Raw genomic sequence first — 23,669 nt, 5'->3', positions numbered from 1 at the left:
CTTGGCATGAATAATAATACATTTTTAGTCGTGCTTGCGGATCAATGTGAACGGGGACCGTTTTAACAACGTTATCCTCTGTACGATAAACTTTTCAAAATGACAAAGGCAAAAAAACGTTTCCTTTTTTTGCTACATCATTGTACCCTGATTTTACATTTGTAATCATTTTCCTGAGACCCTTAGATGTTTGCTGAGGCTCCCTGGTTGAAAACCATAAGCTTTGTGCTTGCTAAGGCTAGTACTGTAGCTCATACAGCGTAAAAATGGTTGTAATTTTGATGGTAAATGACTGTAAAAAAGCTATGGTCAAAAACGGTAAAGTTGCTTGATTGATAACTGGGAATGATGAGGAATCATTACTGTCTTTCCATGGTTTTACATTAAGTTAAGCAACATCTAAACTAAATAGTCCGACTCTTTTTCCTTTTTTAATCACTCAAGACCAGTTTCCAGAAAACCCTGAGGTGAAAACGATGCAAAACAAACCTCACAGCTTGACAGTAAAAAACGTTTTAGGAAAATGGCAAGATCTCCCCATGGCACTGAAAAAAAGTGCAACCCTGTTCAAAATCCCAGTCTAGGAAACAAGGCTCCACAGCTCCAAGTTTCTGCCGTGAACCATGCAACCCAAAAGTTGGGAGTACAGTTAGGGGAGAAGTTTAAAATGTGAAGAGACATGGAACGCTGCCACACAGATGGGGGATACAACAGAGGGAGAAAATAAATTCTCTGGCTCACTGGAGGCATTTGGGAGATTTGCAATTAAGATTAGGCCTGACGACGCTAGGACAAGGACAAGGACCAGGCTGCTTTAGTACACACAATTATGCAAACAGACAGCATGATGTGCGGCATGTGTGACTAAACCGGCGACGGGACCCATTGAAAGACCAAGAATAACTGGGAGGAAATGGGATATGTGAATGAGATAATAAAGAATGGATCAGTGGAGACACTAGAGTAAATAAAGATAAATTCTCTCTTCTGGCGCTCTGTGTCCAATACAAATTGTCTAATTTGATTCTGATTCACAAGCACTGATTTGATTCAGAATTATTAAAGGTACATTTCATTGTCCAGTTTGCTGAGAAAAAATATATCTCTCAGCTAATGCTGTAAAATATACATGGCATGGCAGTGTTTCAAAATTAAAATGAATAGTCTTTCTATTTATTTTAAATTTTTTTAATTTATTTTTATTTATTTTGTGAATAGGACTACACTGCTTATGATTCACTAAAAGAACCTAATAATAAGAGTCATTTGTTCATGAATCTGACAACACTTTTTAATCATATTCAAAACAGACTTCACTCCCACAATCACAATTCCGATAAAAATGATTGTATATGATACGGATTGACGTGAAGATAAATGAATGATGACAGAATCCAGTAGGCTGTTATGAGAACACTGAATTACCGGCTTACTTATATTTCAGAGAGCCTGGGAATTGGCTCTGTTCTGCCAACTGCAAGTGCTTAACAAGCATTTTAACACTTGTTTAACAAATTAGGAGACAAATTAAAACAGCAACAGCCCTGCCAACTCTTCTGTGCATGCAGACCGAAACAAACAAACAGCTGAGCCAAGATCTGATGAGTAAAAACTCTTAACCACTAAAAAAAAAAAAAAAAAAAGGGTCTTAACAGGCATGAAATTCAGGACTGCACCACAAAGAGAGCACGGCACTCTTATCATTTCTCAATCGGCATCATCTTTGAGATTAAACAGAAAAGATCAAGTTGATTACTTTGGACAAAGAGGAAAAACATTGGATGTGCTTTCATGGCAGTTATCAAATAGTTAACCCTGGTTTTATTTTACTGTAATTGGAGATTTTTTTAAATCATGGATTGAGCAAGGAGGCATAAATGTTCTCCAAATGTATAAAATCTTGTGAGGTGTGAGATGACGGGGAGAAAAAGCGAGAGTCTTCCATATGATCAACAAATCACCTATTTTTCTTCAAATCAGACCTAACATGCCATAATTGCTTCCATATCTCCCCTCTATTTTCAGTGGGTACATGGCCTCACATTTCATTCAAATGAAACTGGGAAATATTGCAGCCAAACAGGGAGGGAGTTTTTACAGTGATGTTGAGAGTATGGCAAAATGCCCTCCCACAAACTACAGACAGATGCTTTCAATAAGCCGAGAGTACAGAACCCATACCGCTATTGCCTTTATTTTCTATTTATTTAGCTAGATCCTGATGGAGATACATTCTGACTACCTATTTCGCAAAACCAAGCAGCAACAGACTCATGTCAATTAAAAGTAATAAGAAAAGTTTGTGCCACATATGTGCTCGTAGGCTGCACTTAAAGAATAGTTCATCAGTTACCCATCCTAGTGTCGCTTCAAACCTGTATGACTTTCTTCTGTGAAACATTAAAGAATATATTTTGAAGAATGGGATATATTTGATATATTTAATCAAACTATTTGGTTATTATTGATTTCCAGTATATGAACAAAAAAAAGAGATATCTTCTTTTATGTTCCACAGAAGAAAGAACGATATCAGAACCACATGAGTTTGGGTAAATTATGAAAGAATTTTCATTTTTGGGCGAACTGTCCTTTCAAAATAGTTTCTGCATTATTATTTTAGAGTCACCTTGACAAAGCAATGCGATATGTGTGCTGGAGATTCAATTGCTAAAGTTGGCCAGTCGGTTCTGGCGAGAAATATTTATTAATTTTCCAGAGCATCTCAGCAATGTAACCTTCTAACACGGTGTGAAGAAACACATAAGCACCCAGGGTGCACCGAAAGGGCTAGATTTTCACATTACCTTGCTTCATGCCTACTTAAATCAACGTGAAGGTATAGCATATGACTACACTTATGCACAGAGGGGAAAGCTTAACGTAGATCAGACATGAAAAAGTTCAAAACCAACACAGAGGCCAACAGATAATCTGTACCCCTCCATCTCACCCACAGCGAAACCCTTACAGCCCTAGACAGCTTTTGGAGGAAGCATTAAAGCTTACAGCCGTCTCAATGGGTAGGCCAATAAAACAAGGGCGGATTACATTCTTAAGAGGGACGTTTATCCAAGCACGTCGTGCTGTTTCCAGAACAACCTCCCAACCTGGGAGAGGAGACTAGGTGTCCGGATCCGTGACGGGTTAGGATCTACATTGCCCTCAGGTTCAGAGTATACGGTCACACAGTTATGTGAAACATTCAGATCTTTCCTGCTGTAGCTTTTCACAGTCATGCTCGGATTTTGGCTTTAAAATAATGTATTTGTCTGTGGCGACAATAACAGTGGTTTTCAAAACACTGGCCAGTATAGCTTCAGGCTTAATTGTGAAAAGAAAAAAAACATAGATGTATTATTGAACTCAGCTCTGAATGTGGTGTATAGAGACAATGAATGCAAACATCTGTATCCTGGTGATGTGGCTGTGTCACAATATGTGTAGAGTATAGGGCTCTTTAAAATGATGATTTTTCATCCTTAAGACAATAGGACAAATAAACAGTAATAATAATTATGACAAGGTCACAAACATTCACAGGAAATATGAAGAAAATTCATTGTCTCTAGATACCATAGGTTTTCTACTGTGTAGATACACAGAAATGTACGTTAAACCAAAAGTAGAGGGTTTTAAAACTCAGAAAAACTGTATTTTAGTAGATTTTTAAAGCAAAAGTATCTAGAAGACATTATAATTTATTGTTAAAACGTTTTAACATTGGTAAAGACCATACTGATGTGTTATCTTACAGTTTGTGAATTACTGGTAGCAGCACTGTAAAAAGTGAAAAAAGGGTGAGGAAACCTGTGGCCTTTAAATTATTAAGTAAATAAACTTCATGTGTACTTGAAAAAAATAAGTTGTGGATTTATTGAGTTTGCAAAACTTGATTTTTTCAATTACGCATTAAGTTTACTTCATAATTTTAAGGCAATGGGTTTCCTTACTTTTTTAAGTTAAGTCAACTGATCACTTTTTACAGTAGCTAGAATGAATTCAACTGTCTTTGGGAAGTGTCTGAGCGGCTAGTTGTTTCAATATCTCATTCATCTTGAGCTCTGAGTGACCAGTGTCGTCATTTCAGGTTGAGAGGAAAGTCTGAGTGGATTCAGCTTTGACAATGCCTTAGTCAATTGATTGCTTTGTTGAGCTCATTATAGTCCACAGGTAGTCCTTTTGTGTCAATAGTTCAAGTGTTTTTTCTGATGTTTGCCATGAAAGGAAGCCCTTTAAAGGCAAAGGAAGGAACAGCAAATTGCACAGATGGATGACTCAGGTTTACCATTCAGCTCAAGAAAACATTTCGATTCACCAAAAGCACCTTTAGTCTTTAATTGGAGACAGGAAGTGCAACATAAGTGAGAGAGACAAAAGGTCTATTCACTGTAGAAAACCTATAAGAAACTAGACTTACTTCCTGGCCACTTCAATTATATTCTTCATGCATGTTTGGTCCCCAACCATGAATAATAACAAATAGCACTCGACTAAAGAGAATAATATTATATCACAGTAGATAACATGATTAAATGTCAATGTTATACTAGCAGTGGGTGTGTAAATTATAGACATCCTTATAACATTACAGTTAAACAAATCAACTATAGTTTGTGAGCCAATAAAAGCTCCCATGAGGGAGGCACGTTGATACACGGTTGATAGTGATGGCCCACATTAAAAAGTGCCCACTATGATTCTGGTCCCTAGTTGCAGCTCCTTTAGTGTAAGTATATGGACTTTTTTTCTGTTACATCATTCTCCAGGTGTAAATCATACACCTTTGACCTGACAATGATTGCTTTGAAAAGTAATAGAACATCTGTTGGGTTTAACACTAGTGATGGTTGCCTTACCAAGCACCGCTTAAAAGAACATCACAGAAGTATCAAGTGTCTGATGAATAATGTTATTGGGATCTACATGTATCAGAGGCCAGCTAATAAGAGCTGTGAGAGTAAACCTCACTCCTCTGGCCTAAAGAGGCGCACTAGCGACTGACGCTAGATGCTGTGGGCCTCCCATGCCGGTTCGAATCCCGCTCAGAGCAGTGCGAGTAGAGCAAGAGGGGTTACATACCCAAAACTTGACATGGAGAGATGGTTCATCCAAAGATATCTTAAAACATCTGTCTGCCATATAGGCAATGTTGGGGGTAACGCATTACAAGTAACGCGAGTTATGTAATCGTGTACTTAATGAACAAGTAAAGCAATGCATTGCTTTTAAATTTACAACAAAATTTCTGAGTTATTAGTTATTAAAAAACAAACAGGCAAGCCCAGCCCAGGTGAGAAAAGGTAACACATAATTAGTTTGTTTTTTAGGGAGTAACGCAATATAACACACTGCTTGTAAAAGTAACTTTCCCCAACGGTGTACATAGAAACTAGAACAAATCTCTTACAGACAATTGAAGATATGAGATAAGGTCCTTTTTAAAGTTATCAGTGTTCACTGATCTTACAAGGCGACTTTTGATGTATTTCCTGTTCTTCCTTTTATTCTTAAGGATTTTGTGCTCTTTGATATTTCAATATCAGGGATAAACTGAATTTCTAATATGCTCTTTGCTCATGGCAAAGTTAAGCATGGAACGAGAACAGAGTGCACGATAAGGTTATATGAATAGATATGAAACCAGTCCTTGGGAAAAGAATACAGAGAAAAAAAGATAAAAGAACTTTAAAGTTGAGTTGAGCTTAAATAAAACTGTAGTGTCCAATGGGACAGGGCTAAAAGTTAAATTACACCCACATTTTAGCAACAACATCAGAGGGTATATGGGAGGCCCTTTTTTGCTAGGCACCGCTACCATGAAATCTCCATAGGCTAGTAAATTTCTCCATGCATAATTCCACAATGCCCTGGGAGCTTATGTCTCTTTAACAGCACTGGTGTAAACCTGTCATTTTCTTTCAGGCAACGTGAAACTTGAAAACAGAGCAACAAATTCATGCAAGGTCAAGTATCCTGTCTATCCCCTACATTGCACCGATAGCTGGTAAATGAATTTTAATGTCTCATAGCTGAGCTTACACAATAAATCTGTGGCATCCACTGGCCTCTGTGGACAGAGGAGCGCCACTCTCATCTTTATAACTTCCACATGTGAGTTATTTAATTCAGCATGAAGTATATAAGCTGTGGTTCTGCCTGTGGTCACACAGAAAAGTCAGAACACTGTCACTTATCCACGCTGTAAAAATGTTTTTTTCATCATTATAACATCTCTGCATCCATCTATTTAACCTGTCACAATAATGTCTGTTACTCCGTCTCAATTATGAGTTTTCAGAGTTTGAACTTGATTTTTTTTTATCAGTAATTCAATTCATACTGCAGGTTATAACTTTGGTACCATTTAACTTTACAGCAGCAATTAAACTTAAGTTTGAAATTTTAACATTTCTTTCAAAATACCCACCAAATACAGAAATGTATACAACATGTGTTGGTGGGATAAAGTACAACAAAAGACAGATGTATAAGACAAGTCCCTATTGAGCTGAACACTTATCAACATGCTAGCAGGAAGTCACCTGCTGCATCATTTATTGAACCAATTAAAAGGCATTGTTCAGATTTTGAGATAAAAATAGAGTGAAGGTGGCTCAGTAGTTTTAGAGAAAGAAAGATAAACAAAACTTAAAAGTGTCTCTGGGACATGCAGAAGAACAAACCTGGAGGACACGAGCACTCTTGCGCTGCTTCCCGAGCTGTGCGAATTTTCGACACCCCCTCTTTGAGTCTCTGAAGAAAACAGATGTATATGATATGCATACATTGTTAGTCATTTAAAATAACACTGTATGGGGATTAAATCCGTGGAAAAAAGGTACACTGTAAAAATTATTTTCATTATTTATCCAAAAACTTTTTTTTATCAAATCACCTTAAGATGAGATAAGATAATTTATGTGGTTCTGATAACATAATATTTTGAGTTTCTGTTGATTAAACCAATCCCCTTCATTGTATTAACTCAATTTTTTTTATTTCAATAATTTTTTAACTGTGTAGCTACAGGCAATTGATAATTTTCCGCCAGGACATGTTTTGTTAAATTTAAAGATTTTATTTAACCCCAGAACACAGCAATGCGTAATTCAAAATATGGGGGAAACACCAGAGAAAAATCAAAATGGAAGTTTATAGTAGCCTATGAACAGCTATTCTATTAATTTCACTTTGAAGCACGTTAGTCGCATAATAAATGTGTTCTAAATACATAATACAATCCAATACCAAATTGAAAGCCAGATAAATTGCCTCATTTTCATTCAATGTTCATAAAAGAAGGCAAGAAATGTTTTTTTTTTAAAGTCGCCTCACTCACCTCTTGCACAAGTTTCTCTATGGCATCCCAAAGAGTCGCGTGCGCATCCAGTGTCGCGTGCACAGGTTGAATCACAGACAGCCTCTCCATCTCCAGAAGCTCAACTTTACGCTCAAGATGAGAAGTTTTGACGTTCATAAACAGACAAACTGCCACCGAAAACGCCGACAGCATAAAACATACGAGGGTTGTTAAGCAATGAAATAGATGTGATGTGTGATGTCCATTGGCGTTTGATGTCTTTGACACATCTTTTGAATCCCCAGTTGAAACCATTTTTGGCATTATGGTTATCAGACAAAATAGTATCCTTGTTCTTGAATCCTTTTTTGAAACAAGTAGCTGTTAATTTCAGTAAAGTGGAGTTTTGTGGCTTCAGCGTAACTGCGGCTGCCAGGAGACACGACGATGTGACGCACACTAGAAGAGAGAGCGTGTCCTACTGAAAGTCTGCTGCGCGAGACGAGCTGATGGTCGCGCGCTTCTCTCCGTCTCGAGCGCAGGTTAAGTTGTTTCCCTCTGAAGTGTCTCTCTCTAGTCAGCCCCTTTCGCTGCTCAACTACCATACACAAATCAATGTAAACGACAGTTGAGCGAATTGTGTGTGCGCGCAAGTGTCTTCTCCTCTCCCCTCCCCTCCCCGACCCAAAGGTCAAAAGTCAAAACAAAAGATTGACGGTGGGTTTTGAGAGTTTGATTTCTATTCTTTTACTATGCAAGTATATGATTCAACAGATTTTCCTAAAGTTTCAGTAACCACAAGAGAGTGATTAGGCTATAAGTCAGGTTGCGCGTTGATGAAGTATATTTATCACTTTATTACCACACATCACAAATATAAACAAAAACACAAATAAACAAAAAACGGCTACTGTTTAAAAACAAATCACCATGGAATTGAAATCGACTATTCTTTTTTATGGGATGTTGCATCTTTTTTATTATTATTAATGAGCAAGTAGGCTATATCAAAATCCTTTAGTCTTTACGTCATATCCTAAAATAAAGAAGTTCCGACAAACACTTTTCTTTATATTTACATCGTCATCCTCCAACATAGGGAAAATTTATAACCAAATTTGACGTAGATTTTCCAGATATGCTATCCAGCTTTCTCTTTCTTATATTTTTTTTCTGTTATTTGTTTGTGATGTCATGAAAGCTCATGCAGGCACTAAACTATTGTTCTTCCTCAAGTAACTTGTAAGTTTATGCTTCAACCACTAGAGGTCCAAAAGATGTTATCTCACTATACAAAATACAATTTGGCTTGTGCAAAACGTACTTCAAAAGGAAACTGCCGATAAATATGAAATACTTATGATGCGTTGTCCAAAACTCAGTCTATTGAACGCAAGGGTCAAAGAAAGACAACCTTTTTTGTGCATACAATACATGACCCTGTAAATGTCAAATTATTATTGCACAAGGTATTGTTTTTATCCGTCTGTAATAAAGAACACATATCAGAGTTGCAGCCAAGATAATTTGCTTTACATATTGCGAAATGTCAAGATTTTCCCCACATGATGTCCATATGCTGTCCAACAGTAAACATTAACAAAAAGACTTCAGAACTACAAGAGCTTATGGTGCCATCTGCAGGAGAGACACTGTATTACCGGTCCGTTTTCCTGTTGCCTAATGACGGATGAATTTTAATAATAAAAATGCCTAATGCACTCCAATACACTAATTGATCTGAAGCTCAGTCCACTATCATCAATAAGAATGACAAAATAAATAGACAACAATGGTGTGCATTCAAATCATTCAAGTTTAATTTGTCAAAAGTACAGAGGAATTTGGCCCCTATAAACAAATAAATACGGACAGAGGTAATGAAGCAGGCAGTCTTAAAGCAGACTGATACAGTCAGCATTAGTCTCCCTGGGAGCAGTAATGTTCATTCGGTGTCGCCTTCGAGTCACTTTCTCTCTTTTCTTAACGGATTGAAAAAGGGATGTCCGAAGGCCTGCTCCAGGGTGATTCGTTTGGATGAGTCGTACTCCATCATCTTCTGCAGCAGGTCAAAAAGCAGCTCGTGCTCCGGGCTTTTAGAGGACATGTATTGCTGCGTACGGAGCAAAGATTCAACTGTATTATTTTCATCTAGGCAACCCAAACAGCAGTATGTCTCAGTTACATACTGGCTTTAATGCATCTTCAAAAGTAGTAGTCCACAAGACTTTAAGTGTTAAACATGCAGAGCAATTACTGGGGGGAATTAAATACAACTGGAATTTATCAACAGAAAACCACCATCAATTCAGAGAAAAACATGCAGTGTTTTCATTCCCAAAAGCTCTAACATTTTGTACTTGTGCATATAAATAGAACAAATCGATCAAAAACAATTCTGAGACAATAGATATTACACAAAATGATTTACAGGAATAAAAAAAGTCATTAGCATAGCAGCATAACATAGGGCTGCCCCGACTAAATCTTTTTTTTTTTACAATGATCTTTACCTTTAAAGGTTTACAGTGTTTCCTCACGTATCTCCCTGCTGAGCTGTGCTCGTCCCAGTCCAGTTTGTCGTGATGCACATAGCGCCGCTTCCTGATAATGAAGCGCAGTCATGCATGAGTCAAAGAGAGATCGCATGAATCCCAAAACATCTCATATCTTCAAATCACATGATGAACTTGCAATTAGAAACAAGCAATGTAAGCTAGTCTCATGTTACAATACTGCACCTAGTTTTCTGGAGTAGGTGTGTAGGGATGGGGCCTAGAACCTTCTCCATCATGGCCAGATGCTCCTTACTGTCATGAGTCTGAAAAGAGCAAGTTTCTGTAAGTACGCTGCATTTAGAATCATGCTACGAGGCATTTGGTAACGCTTGTGTGCAAAACGTCATACCTGAAATAATGTTAATCCCAGATAGAACTCAATCAGGATGCAGCCCAAACTCCACACGTCACACGCCTGGTTCCAGCCCAGTTCTGCCAGAAGAGATCAACATTTAACAATTTATAAAAAATATCTAGTGGAAAATGAGAATGTTACACCCTTGTCTGTGAAACTGGCGGATAGAATAGTACAAATAGTTCACCCAAAATAACTTCCGGAGCTCTGTAGTGGCGGGTTGACACCAAAGAGGTGTGATGCTCATGGTCATAGGTAGCATTGCCAAAGTCCACCACTTTCACATCCAACCTCTTCAAGGTCCTCTCATCTCGCTTCTGTAACATAATGAACATTACGGTCAGCATCCCCTCCTCAATATAAATCAACACTTATCTTCTGAACAGACTTAACACTACTGTTCAAAAGTTCAGGGTTAGTAAGAATTTGTAATGAGACTTTTTTACAATGTCATTTGTAATGAGACTTTTTTTGAAGAAAAAAACTACAACTGAAAATTGCATTTATTTGAATGCAGAAAAATATATAAAAAATTTGACAAAAATACGGTAAAACAGTAGCTTCATTTATATGTTATTACATTTCATATATTTTAAATGATATATATTAATACATATAAATTGCATTTTTTATTTATTCCTGTAATGGCAAAGCTGAATTTTCAGCATCGATACTCCAGTCTTCAGTTTCACATGATCCTTCAGAAATCATTCTAATATGCTGATACTCATTTCTTACTATTATCAATATGGAAAACAGTTGTGCTGCTTTACGTTCTTGAGAAAACGTGATACATTTTTTTCAAGATTCTTTAATATATAAACTTCAAAAGATCAGCATTTAATTGAAATAGAAATCTTTTGTAACATTATAAATGCATTTACTTTCACTGTTCATCAATTTAATACACGCTTGCTGAACCAATGAAAGTATTCATTTCTTTCAAAAACAGTTACAAATCTTACTGACCCCAAACTTTTATCTGTACTGACGTTTTATCATGTACTTTTACTCACCATCTTGAAGTTATATTTAATGTCATAGTTGGAGTCCACAAAGAGAATGTTTTCAGGCTTAAGGTCAGTGTGCGTCAACTTATTTCGATGCAGAACTGATGGAAAGAAGGTGTATAATAAAGTGATTTATCCCTATTACGAAATTGATTTAGTGATTTTCTATCAAATGGTGCTTAACAAGGACCTGTATCAGTGATGCATTGATGCATGTACTCACAGTGCACGGCTCTAAAGATCTGATCTGCCATGAGTCTGATCTGGTTCAGTGAGAAGGGCATGAACCCATTCTCCTTCAGGAAGTCGTATGTGCTCAGTCCCAGCAGCTCAAACACTATGCAGACGTGGCCGTGGTGATCGAACCAGTCTAGCATCCGGACACAAGCACTGCAAAGACACAGAGGTAAGTTATTATATTGCTCCGCCTCAAAACTTCTATTTCCAAAGTATTTCTACCTTGGAGTCAAATACTCACAATCTTTTTTCACCATCAAGCGAATTAATCCGCTCAAGAACATCAACTTCTGACATGGCTGCCTCACGGTAGCGCTCAATATTTTTGATGATCTTCAACGCCACTCGTGCACTACCTCTGCACACAAAAAGCACACCAGGTATGCTTACATGCATTTTTGTTCATCCGAATCACTCCAATCTGATTTCAGATTCTGAAAGTTCTCTTTATATGAAGCCTATACTTCGCATTTATGGTTTACATGTGCGTTAATGCATTATGAAGAAACTTCCGTACATGCACAGATCTCCGGCCACTACATTCAGAGCTGGAGAAAGCCACCGTGAGTATAATTAACATTTTTGTCTCGATGACATACCTAAAAGTTGTATGAAAAAAATCACTATCGGTTATTACTTTGTCCTTTTGAACTCTATTTGTATGTTGTGCAGTTTGCAAATGCCTGTATTTTTGTTCACCTGGTTCGAAATGTGTCATTGCTTTTCTATGTAAAACCGCTAGACTATTGTCTAACCAATTATGTGCAATCTCTAAGCCTGCGTCTCATGTTTGTAACCGCAAACACACATCCGTTTTGCCGCTGCAATAGTTTGACAGGTCTTGCAAATTACCTGGCTCTGTGATAGATCATCTCTCCTATATCCAAAATATTCCAAACCATGAATGTTGAAGTCCTCATCCTGCCCTCAATTCACCTTCCCTGTTTCTGTACTTTCTTCCATGTCGTAACGGTAAACTTGCTCTGATCTGTTCTCATGCTCGATTTAATTTGGGTTCACACGTTACGTTTTTAGGCTTTTTTTTCTTTTCTGTCTGAGACCATTTTTGAGAATGCTTAAAGATTCCACTGATCCTGGGCCAAATTCTGAAGTCTTTGATCGCTAGTTTGACATGTGCGATCAAATTTGACTTCCGACGAATTCAGGCAGTGTCAGAAGTTTTGAGGCGCAGTCCTGAAGTTTTGAAGTGCAGTCCTGCAGTGCGAATTCTACCACAGCCGTCAAGTCAAAAACCAATAGGAGATGATGCAAATAGTGAGACAACAACACCACAGCTTGCTCTACAGCCACATATATTAAGTTTTTTTTCTATTCAAAGAAAAAGCCATGATCAAAATTAATGCTAAAGATTGTTTTTGTTTGCTAGCCACCATTTCTATCCCGCATGTAATTGCAGCTCACGTCACTGACCATGTCACGGATTTATGATGTAAAACTCTGGACGAGTCTTCTTGCGTGCATCTGTTTTTAATGAGTCTTGACTGCCATACAGTCTGACATTAAATGAACACTGAGATCCTACAGTGCATGGCTTGACATTAACACTGGTCAGGGACAAGTGGATTTTTTTTTTTTAAGTAAAATAATTGTACTTGCCTGACCGGACAATTAGCCTGATCAAAATGTCAGTAAAAAAAACAAAAACAAAAAAACACTATATATAAAATGTACTGACAGTAACAATGTTGCGCTGTTGAGGCTCACGCAGCCTCGAGGAGAAATCGAAACAAATGAGAGCAGCACACACAAAGAAACATTTTTTATATTATAGCATATGACAGTTAAGCAACATAAGCATCACGATTGAAAACGTGACAGATATAATATAACAGTTCAATTAAAAAGTAGTTAAAACATCTTACATCTTAGACAGCAGAACCATAGCAGAAACTGTGCATGCTCACATTAAGATTTTATTATAATTTAATGGAACAGCCCTAATCAGAAGAGCTTTTTTAAGCAAATATTTTGCAAATGTTCAGTCTCCTCTACTGGCTGGTTTGTAAGACATAAATAAACACGTTTTATTTTTTACAAACATGCGCATGTAAACATAGAATTATAAAAAGACTCAGGTAAACATGCCTTCAAGGATTTTTGTTATTTATATAATCAAGTATTTACATACTTGACTAATTATTTTGGTGCATGTAAACATAGCAAATGTTAAAAGTAAAAATATATATGAAAAAGAAGTCACAGAATCTAGCTTACTTTGAGTGATCGAGGCACTGCACCACTTTTCCAAAGGCTCCTTCGCCCAAAGTCCCTACAATCTCATCTACAAACAGGGTAAAGAAGCAATCATAAGTAAGGCTTTGTGACTGGATGATGCAACATACAAAAGCATAGATTTTACATTACTAACTGGTACTTAAAGAGATAGTTCACTCAAAAATGAAAATTCTATCATTAATTAGCCTGTTGTCATTCCAAACCCGTAAGACTTTCATTTATCTTCAGAACACATATGAAGTCTCTTCAGAAAATTTTAAATAAACCGCTCAATTCATATGGATTAGTTTCACGATCCCTTTATGAACTTTTTGAGGTGTCAAAGTTGTAGTCGCGTAGCTGTCAATGGAGGGACAAAAAGCTCTCGGATTTCAAAGATCTTCATTTGTGTTTTGAAGATGAACGAAAGTCTTACAAGTTTAGAACAACATGAGGGTGAGAAATCAATGACAGAATTTAAATTTTTTGGGTGAACTATCCCTTTAAATCATATTCATTGAATATAAAATTCTGTGCCAAATTAAAGTTTCACACATGAAAGTTAAATTCTAAGTGGTTAATATTAGAAGTCTTCAAAGGTCCCCTTATAACCCCCAAGTGTAGGCTGAATTGTCCCACTAATAGACACAGAACAGACAGTTATATAGAGAAAGGTTTGTGTTCTATACATCTTGCTCTTAACATGTCTCCATTGTGATAGACCAGGTGACCCTCCTCATCATCCTCAATACTCTTGGTTCTTTTCCTGCGATGACTTCTCTGGGGTACATCATCACCACCATCAAACACCAGTCAGAATCAGGCCCGTACGCATCATTCATTCATTCAGCGAGGGGGGGTTGGATGTAGGGGAGGGAGTGATTCGGACCCCCACGCCAGGCCACGGCGGCAGCAGCAAATTCAAATTCATCGCCAAGCAACGGCACAGGGCCACCATAGTGTGTGTTACAGAAGAAAGACATGGCAACACATTTTCAGACAAGAAACAACTTTCTTTGAAGTGCAGCTAATTCTGTTCATGACCCTCAACCAATCAACAAATAGCCATTTCTGCAACCAATGAGTGTAGATCAAGTGAAAATCAACTGATTCCTTGACCACCTTACTGCAAGTATACAGTGGATGGTTACTACGGTAAATCTGGATTTTTAGAAACATTAACAAATGCATCAGCTAAGTAAAAAATAATGACAAATGGTTTACCGAGTTTGACGAGGGACTGAGGTGGCGTAAACGTTGGTGCTCTCTGCTGCTGCGTCGACTGCGCCCGCTGCGTGCGGACGACTGGCTGTAATGCTTGCCTTCTTTCTCCCTCTCCGTCACGCTGACCGGGTCTACCTGACCCTTATAATCGCCATGCTCCGGACTGGCCTCCCTGGCCCTGCGCTCTCGGCACTCCAGCCTCTTGGAGCTAATGTGACACCTAACAAAAACAAACATCAGTGAGGAAGATGACACAGCTCTACATCTAATGACAAAGAGATTTTGACAGCTAAATTTATAAGTGGCTTTCACTTTGCTGCAATTTATCAACCCTTTCAGCAGGGGATAAGGAATGCTGAATCGTGATCTGCTGGGTGCTGAAAGCATCAAGTGTCTTCTCGAAAGAGTGGAGTTCAAGAACAAGCTATACTTAGAAAGAGCCACAGAAACTAACTCTGAGAGAGCAGTTATGAGTGAAAGCGATGCTTTAACCTGTCAATGTCGAAGCAGTAAATCTGTTAGGAGGATGCCTGAGTGTTGTGTTTGATTTAAACAACTTGTGATCCAAGTCACAGCTGTCAGCCTGTAGCATAGTAGAGCAGCAGAACGTTCTGTGACAACTTGAAGCCTTCCTGACCAGTGAGATTTTAGAGGGTTAGTTCACCCAAAAATGAAAATTCTGTCATTAATTACTCACCGTCATGTCTTAACCTGTTAACCTTCACCAGAGCGAGGACGCTCTGAAGCATTTTTTTTTTTAAAATAGTTCAAAGTTACTATCAGATTTAATGTTATTACCTTGACAAACTATACATCATTAAAAATATATAAGTCTCACGTTTCAGTATTTGACCACTATTGTATTCTGAGAAACTTATAGTGACAGTTATGTCTTAATTTGTGTCAGGATTTATGTAATGAAAAAATGAGTCGATACCTTTAATATGAATTATGAGCGTCAGCTGCTCCATTCAGAAAAAAACTCCGGTGCTGTTGTCTTGAGAACGCGAGACAAAACAACGTTCCTCAGGGCTTTTGGCTCAAAAATGTGCAGATTTGGAGAAATATTGATATATTATCATAGGTTTACATCATATTTCTATAGACAGGAATAATATTTATTGAATTTATATCCAAATGCGTCGATGTATACATAAAGAGCGCTGGATACTCTGATGTACTGTGTTTTCAATCCATACAGCAGGCTGAGGGCGCCATTTGCACAGTTTTTTCCAAATATGAAAGCTCACGAAGAAGAAATAACCTGTGACCTTCCAGGACGTCACTGACATAAACACAGCTAACGTTAGCTTTCAGAGATCGCTATAACATGCAGATAAAGATGTTTTGAAGACAATAAACATGATTGCAATGATATTTGATTTACCTGTGTTCTTCGAGCCATGTCAGGTATTTTTATAATAATAGATTATATGTATAATGTAATGCTAATCGGTATAGACTTTACAATAGTGCAGAATAATATCAAATCATATATTTTCTGTCTGATTTTCTTTTCTGAAGCCAAATAAGCTCATAGAAGATTATTTAAAACACTCGACTTGCACTATAAAGTAAGTTTGGAGCACACACAGGGTTTTAATCTCATAAATTGTCGTGTATTGATGGTGTGCTAAGCTAACATGCTAGCTAGCTCTCTAGTTGCACCTGCCATCTAGCTGTTATTTTTTATGATTTTTTTTCTAAATCGGAATGCTTACTGAAATATTTCTTTATTTAAGAAAGGCATTTGATACAGTTTCAAATGTGAAGTGAAGATTATGAAAGAAATTAGGGGGTGAAACACCGTGATTAGCCAGTCGTTAGCGATTATAATGGAGACAAAGGAAAATAATATTTATGGCCATAAGCCGGCTGGAAAGGTGTAAATGTGTGCAGGAGAGAGTGACACTGAATGGGGCTCGTTTGCACCACAAAACAATAGAGACAATAGACTGAATAGATGCTTAATAGATGACAATAAACACAAGTTTGCATTTTAGAGTCAATTCAAAATAAAGTCATTTGAGATGATCTTGAAAAACATTTAACAAAATACAGAGTTTTAGACTTATCACCTTCAAATTTTAAATATAACATGGTCAGACATGTGTCTTTAGCTGGAGTGCATTTCTAGAGTGCTGACGGGCCAACTTCAATTTAATTTTCATGAAGATGTTTCATAAAAATAAATTTCTAATAACTTACACAACTTTGAAGCTATTCATAATTTTTTTTTCATTATGACAATAATTCATTCTACATTTCCAATAAAGTGGCAGGTGTCAGCTTTCAAATGAGACCATACTTGAGCTTTTAGGACAAAGGGTCAATTAATTGAATCTTTTTTAGGTTGGGTATGCTATTTCTGGGGATTTTTCAAAAGTGGCGCTGAAGGCTAACAGGTTAAACCCATAAGACTTTCGTTCATCTTCGGAACACAAATTAAGATCTTTTTGATGAACATCCTTTTATGACGAGCAGATCAAATTTAGGCTTTTATTAAACATTCATCGACTCGCACATCAGTTGTGGTCAACGGAAGCTCAAGCATAATCTTGATATGCGAGAACCAATGAGGTTCATTCTCATATTATGCAGCAAGTTTAAAGAATAATTCCGGTATTTAACACCTTGAGTCTATATTGTAGTTTGTTTTGGATGAACAAGAGTGGTGGACAACATTTTTTTGACAATGGTTCCTCTCTCGAGTTTTTGACTATAATAGAATTGGGCCATGGACCCATTTAACATTGGAGTCAATGGCCATGTCCGAAAATGTCATTAAAACAACCTTTAACATTAGTTTTCAAAACTGTGCGACTCACCGAGTGATTAGTGATGTTAGTTGATGTTCCAGAAACAAAAAGTGTTGCGAAATACAGTTTCTGTCGTGTTTTATTCGTCATTTTGTAAAATCCCATTGAATTCTGTTGAAGGACTGAGTGCTCGTTAATATAAATGCGCTACCGGAAACGGAAAGGGGGCTGTTTACATTTGCTCGATGTAGTCTTTTTGCTCGCTTCCGTTTCTCATAAGGCTAGCGAGCAGAGCAACTGTGCTCCGGGAGAGTAAGCGAAATAAACAAACAAAACCTTGAAAATATTGAAAGACGTGACCACTGACCAGTGCAATATGAAGTTGAACTCGACTGTGACCGTGAGTGTCCCGCGAGACATAAACATCGGTTATCGCCATCAAGTGGTCGGGAGTGCTCTAACACTTCAGATTCAAATATTGAGCGGAAGTTACACGGTTGTGAAGTGTCTGAAAAAATAGTTCTACAATAGCAAAATAAACGGATTGGAATCATATATTGCGACGATATATTGTTTATAATCATCAACGAACACCACTAACCACTCTGTGAGTTTAACAGTTTTGTAAACGAACATTATTGGCTGTTTTAATGACATTTTCGGACATGGCCATTGACTCCAATGTTAAATGGGTCCATGGCCAATTCTTTTATAGTCAAAAACTCGAGAGAGGAACCATTGTCAAAAAAATGTTGTCCACCACTCTTGTTCATCCAAAACAAACTACAATATAGACTCAAGGTGTTAAATACCGGAATTATCCTTTAAGCTTCTGCAAGAACCAATGAGGTTTGTTCTCGTGCGCCAAGCAGGTTCGTCTGAGCTGTTTAGGTTCGCTGATCAATGTTTAAATGTGATAAAGCCTAAATTCAATCTGTTCATCATATAATTTTTGGGTGAATATCCCTTTAACAGACCATAACATCCTTTTTTAAAGAATATCAGATGCAGTCTGCATATTTTCTGCATTAGAAAAATAAGTGCAGATTTAAGGCCTGTTCACAACAAGGACGATGATTATAACGCTAACGAAAAGTTTGAACAATTATTCAAATTCTTTGAAAATAAATGCATCCATACACCACAGCTAGAAAAATAACGACAGAGGCATAGGCTAGCTTTAATACGTCTATTTGTTATATAACAAATATGTCTGGAATAGCTTTCAGAACTATTTTTTTTCCCACCCAGTGATAAAAAACATTGACAGCCAAATTAGAATCTAGCTCAAGCTTTTAAAGTCGGGATGAAACGATAGTAGCGACAAATACTTTCTTCCGTATTTTGATGTATATCTGAGTGCAAGGGCTTACAAATTTTTTTTTTTAAATTATATATGTAACGCAGGCACTTGGTTCGATGCATTGTTTGTTGACTGGATTTTACCACAGATGAATGCAAACTTGCAGGGGCATGGTTTAAGCGGACTAAATGATTAGAGAAGTCCAGGATACGTCACCAGAGGAGTCATTTTCAATAGAAGATCCAGTTATGACATTTTGACCAAATTAAACAAACACATTCGTTCACAGTAAGATAGCCTATATAACATGCATTTAACATTTAATGTATTTCATTCCAACTTTAAAGTGTTGGATGACATAACAGAGACATTTACAGAATGGTGTGGTGCTAATATAGTTATCATTCTTGGAGTTTACAAGCTCTCAGTTTGCACTTCAAATTGCCTGGGTGGGTCAAAAGAAAGCTAATGAAATGGCTTTTAACTTCCTACCGTATAACAAAGAATACACACAAAAAAATCATTTCTGAGTAGGGGTGGGCGTTCTGACGATTTTATATCGTGAACGATCTTGAAGACATCCGCGATCTACTTTTCAAGTGAATCGTAGAGATTGTGATCTTTTATGTCCTCATAATAAAGTTAAAATACTGCAATGACTGCCTACTAGATGGCTGTGCTGACTGGCCAAATTAAATCGTCTCTCTATCATTTTTCTTTAAAGCTAGGGTTGGTAATCCTGTTCAGAAACATTTTTTTTTATATACTGGGTGAAATGGTCCTTCCATTCTGATAGTAGTCAATACATTATGTGTTCAGAAAAAGGAATGAAAAAAATCTGACCTCTGTAGCAGCTGTAGGACAGTAAAAACTCTGACCAATCACTGCCATTCGGTGCGAATGTAAAGAACCAATCAGATGCCTTCATGTCTCGTGCCCGAGCACTGATGCGCGGGTCAATGTATAAACAACCCGCACCCGACCGACGTTTTCAACTAACCCGCCCGCAACTCGGACCGCAAAAAAAAAGAAAGAAAATATTGTACCCGACCCGCGTTTTTTAAAGTAGCTATAGTAAATGCTCATCGCGTCATGGGCCATAGACGGAGGAACTAGGGGTGCGCATTTTTCAGAATGCTGTATGATATAGCCTAGTGTTTTGTAATAAAGGCTTGATTTTTTCATTTATTTAGTTTCATTTTCTTAACAATTAAGATGCTGCATGTGTTTATCCAGTCTAATCGATGTGTGCATCTCTCCCCTGACTTTCCCAACAAAAATCCCACCACCTCTCAGCAAATAGGCTACATAAAACTGACATTACTATATGCGTTTAAAAGTAGCCTATTAAAATGGCACAATGGCATTGCTCAGTTCAACGCATTGGGAAATCGGGCATTTTGTCCCGCGTCAGCTTTTATTCAAAAGTTAATAACGCGCTCAACATTCAAAAGGTAAATAAGGATTTCCCACTTTCATCTGCAGACTGCTCGTGCGTCATCCTCGCGCATTCAGCCAATAAAGTGTAGACCTATGTATTTCATAGAACATTGTGTCTAGTACTATATAAATTACAAAGGTAAACGACCCGATCGACCGCGACCCAAATATCTTTAAAAATATTTTTGGATGACTCGTAACCGCGGGTAACCGCAGGCACCCGCTCATTTTGGATCAACCCGCGCATCACTGGTAGGTACATGCAGCTGACTCCAAATGTGGATGCGCGTTCATGTTTGTGGGGGGGGGGGGCGTAGCTTTGGACGGAGCACTGACAGGAGGGGGCGGAGCTTAGAAGAGGTGCCACTTTCAAATCTGGCTAGCTCTCCAACATTACCGACCCTAGCTTTAATGCGTGTTGACGCATTTGAAAAATAATTCAACAGCAGTAACTTCAGTAATTTTAATAATCATGAATTTTTTATTCATACAGTGAAGACTATGCTGCAGTGTTTTAACGTTTAAAATTGATTGTACAACTGATTGTTTAATGCAACACTGTGTTTTAAATTATACAAATAGATAAGTCCATAGGCTTGTTCCAGTCTGGATATTTTCGAAATTGGGAAGATCGCGATTTGAAATTTTGGAAAGATCACCCTCCCATATTTCTGGGTTATTGTAGTTGTTTTGACTTGTTAAAAGGTGAGCTGAACCAAATATTACAAGCAATGAAACATCACCAATTAGCTTTAGTGTCAGCACTATGGTCAGACATTGAAAACTTCATAATCTCACAACATAAATTTTGTAACAAGTCCCACTTGCAGTCCTAATGACAGAAGGATTATACATCATCAGGATTCTCTGAATTGCAAGTGCAGATCAGGAGCCTCTGACGGGCACGATTACAGCACTCATCACCCTGACAGCTTGTCTTTGAATCCAAGAACATGCTACACTACATCTTGCAAGGCACTGCAAACATGCAGGATGAGTCAACAACAAATCTATCCAATAAAGTCCATTCTAACTGAAAGAAAATGAAAATACACAGCAAGTTCATTAATATCTTTACAGTGAATGAGTCAGTCTTACCTCTCGTATGTTTTATAGTGATGTGTTCGCCCGGGCTGCCGGTCTCGTTCCCCGCTGGGCGAGCTGCGCTTCGGTCTCTTGTGCACCTCCACTCTCTCCTCCCAGCTGTACTCCGCGATCCAGCCATCCGGAGACCGCATCCGCTTAGATCGCCGCATCTAACCACACCAGAATAGATAAAAAGGGCCCAGTCATAAAAAGGATGACAGGGAAACACTATCCCAGGACATTCCCTACACCCCGCTGGGTTGTAAAATTCAAGACAGCCGAGGTGATGCCAGCTCTCCGCTTCAGATCGAGTTGCAGTTGTTTTGACTTGTTAAAATTGAGCTGAGCAGTTTACCATGCAGTAAATCCGGATATTACATAACTTATTTACAAGCGATTAAACATCACCGATTAGGTTTAGTTACTCTAAATTAAGGTTCAACACTCATCCCGGCACATTGAACGCAATGTTCTGCAGTAAATGCAGGAATATATTTGATCATGACGTCTATAAAATCAAACGGTTGTTTGTTTACAGTCGCAGTCTAACTTTCATTTTAAGGTTGCCTGGTGACAAAGAGCTAATATCACTCGCGCTTTAGCCGCCACCGCCCTTCTAACGTTACCTCTAATATAAACAAACCTACTCACGATACAATGCCAGGCTAATGTGCACTAACTGGATTATGTAATTATTAAAGTTAGTGACCAGAACGCAGAAATGTCTAATTATTCATCAAAAACAACGCTTCAAGTCTGAGTGTTTTTCTTGGGTGGCTAGCCAGTTAGCATCCATGCAGAGGCAAGGCACTTACACTAACTGTTAGTCACCACCGCAGCCTCGAGGTAAGTTAATTAATGCACTTGTAAAATACAGTCTTATATTACATATTCGAACTTAAATGCATTTACCTTTCACCTGTTATTTTCAAATCGTGAAATAAGACACTTTGCTTTTCAGACAGAACTCCGCAGCCGTTTATTATATGACTTCCGCTTTACATTCAAAGACCGCTTCCGGTGGCGAGGATTTCTGGGTAAACACTCAACAAAGCACAAGTCTTCTTGAGTGATGAGTATGACATTATTAGAATTGAAAGATTTCCCCTGCTTTCACAGCCTAGTCAGACCTTCACAGACTAAAATGCATGTTTGAGTTGTCTTAACTGAAAGCAACTTGCTCTAAAACGTGCCTTAGAAAAAAAACACTAACGTTTACTGTTGGCCATCTTGAGACAAAACAATGGCTGTGACATATTTTAAGATAATATGTCAGACTCTTGTTTTTTTTTCTAAGGCACGTTTTAGAAAGCTACTTAAATGCCCTAGTTGATCTAAGGCCTTTCTGTGAAACCAGGCCTTTCTTTATTATTATCCGAGAAGTTGTCTCAAATAAATAAATCAAAGTTCAAAGATGATTATTAGCCTATATAAAACAATCCCAGAGCAGAGTGTCTCCTCCTCTGCAAACTCTTCTACATCTTTAAATTTATACACAAAACAAGATTGATGAATACAACTTTTTATTCTAATTATTATTATTGATACATCTTAATAATTATTCTGTATTCACCAGTGAAAGGACATAATCAGTTAAATGTTTTATAATTATATTGTTACTCTTCACTTGACAGAAACACTAATGAACTCAGTATTGTAAATATTTATCTTATCATCATATGTTCATATTCAAATTTTCCCATTTCAGGGTTCTGAATTTCAGGATTCTGTAGACCTCTAGGGGTCCATGAAGGAACTGCAGTGGGTCTGATGAGAAGATGTATACCGGCAGGCAAAAATAAAAACCCTGAGATTTTGCTTTAAAGATTGTAATGACATTTCCAAATATAAAACAAATGATCTTGTATTCAACATGTTATTTAATGTATATAATTGAAGTGTTAAATTTACCTTTTTGTAGTGTGTCCCTGTGATGACTGAGAGTCTGGGTCTTTTAAACCCCTGGATTAAAGAAATACTTGATTCTGTTGAGAATAATTAGAAAATGTCTTTCTACTTTGTCACCATATAGATGACTTGCTTTGTGCCTGATTTATCACCCCGCCACTGGCCACAACTCTTTCTCTGATTGGTCCCTGTGGAATTATAAATCTGTAAAGCATGGTAATAAAAAAAAACTTAAAACTCCCCACAACACT

General features: G+C 37.6%; 2 protein-coding genes and 1 long non-coding RNA gene across 4 annotated transcripts in view; 1 reads left to right on the top strand and 2 right to left on the bottom strand.

The window, feature by feature from the left end:
• col23a1b (collagen type XXIII alpha 1 chain b) overlaps window positions 1-7,973 on the bottom strand; it is an 82,893-nt gene extending 74,920 nt beyond the window's left edge. The window contains 2 exon segments of the mRNA XM_079585279.1: window positions 6,687-6,756; window positions 7,343-7,973. Coding sequence (XP_079441405.1) covers window positions 6,687-6,756; window positions 7,343-7,627 — 355 coding nt within the window. The 5' untranslated portion in view covers window positions 7,628-7,973.
• Window positions 7,974-9,101: 1,128 nt separating this feature from the next.
• Window positions 9,102-22,627, bottom strand: clk4b (CDC-like kinase 4b). 2 transcript variants are annotated; one of them, XM_079587035.1, is made up of 13 exons: window positions 22,423-22,627; window positions 21,523-21,680; window positions 14,923-15,142; window positions 14,388-14,478; window positions 13,699-13,765; window positions 11,705-11,821; window positions 11,450-11,616; window positions 11,233-11,327; window positions 10,404-10,533; window positions 10,211-10,293; window positions 10,045-10,124; window positions 9,817-9,907; window positions 9,102-9,416 (listed from the first exon to the last, which is right to left on the bottom strand). In XM_079587035.1, the coding sequence occupies exons 2-13, from the start codon at window positions 21,678-21,680 to the stop codon at window positions 9,270-9,272; spliced, it is 1,446 nt and encodes a 481-aa protein (XP_079443161.1). In that variant the 5' UTR covers window positions 22,423-22,627; the 3' UTR covers window positions 9,102-9,269. The 2 variants fall into 2 exon arrangements, with proteins under 2 accessions (XP_079443161.1, XP_079443162.1); XM_079587036.1 differs by lacking the exon at window positions 14,388-14,478 and having other exon boundaries at window positions 22,423-22,619.
• On the top strand, window positions 22,220-23,362 carry LOC306985116. The gene is made up of 3 exons (XR_013794745.1): window positions 22,220-22,356; window positions 22,472-22,547; window positions 23,234-23,362. It is a non-coding gene; the product is annotated as an uncharacterized lncRNA (long non-coding RNA).
• Window positions 23,363-23,669: the final 307 nt, after the last annotated feature.

The sequence above is a fragment of the Phoxinus phoxinus genome (genome assembly GCF_949152265.1).
Source record: "Phoxinus phoxinus genome assembly, chromosome: 17".
Classification (NCBI taxonomy): Eukaryota; Metazoa; Chordata; class Actinopteri; order Cypriniformes; family Leuciscidae; genus Phoxinus; species Phoxinus phoxinus.
This window is presented reverse-complemented; position numbering and strand designations above follow the sequence as displayed.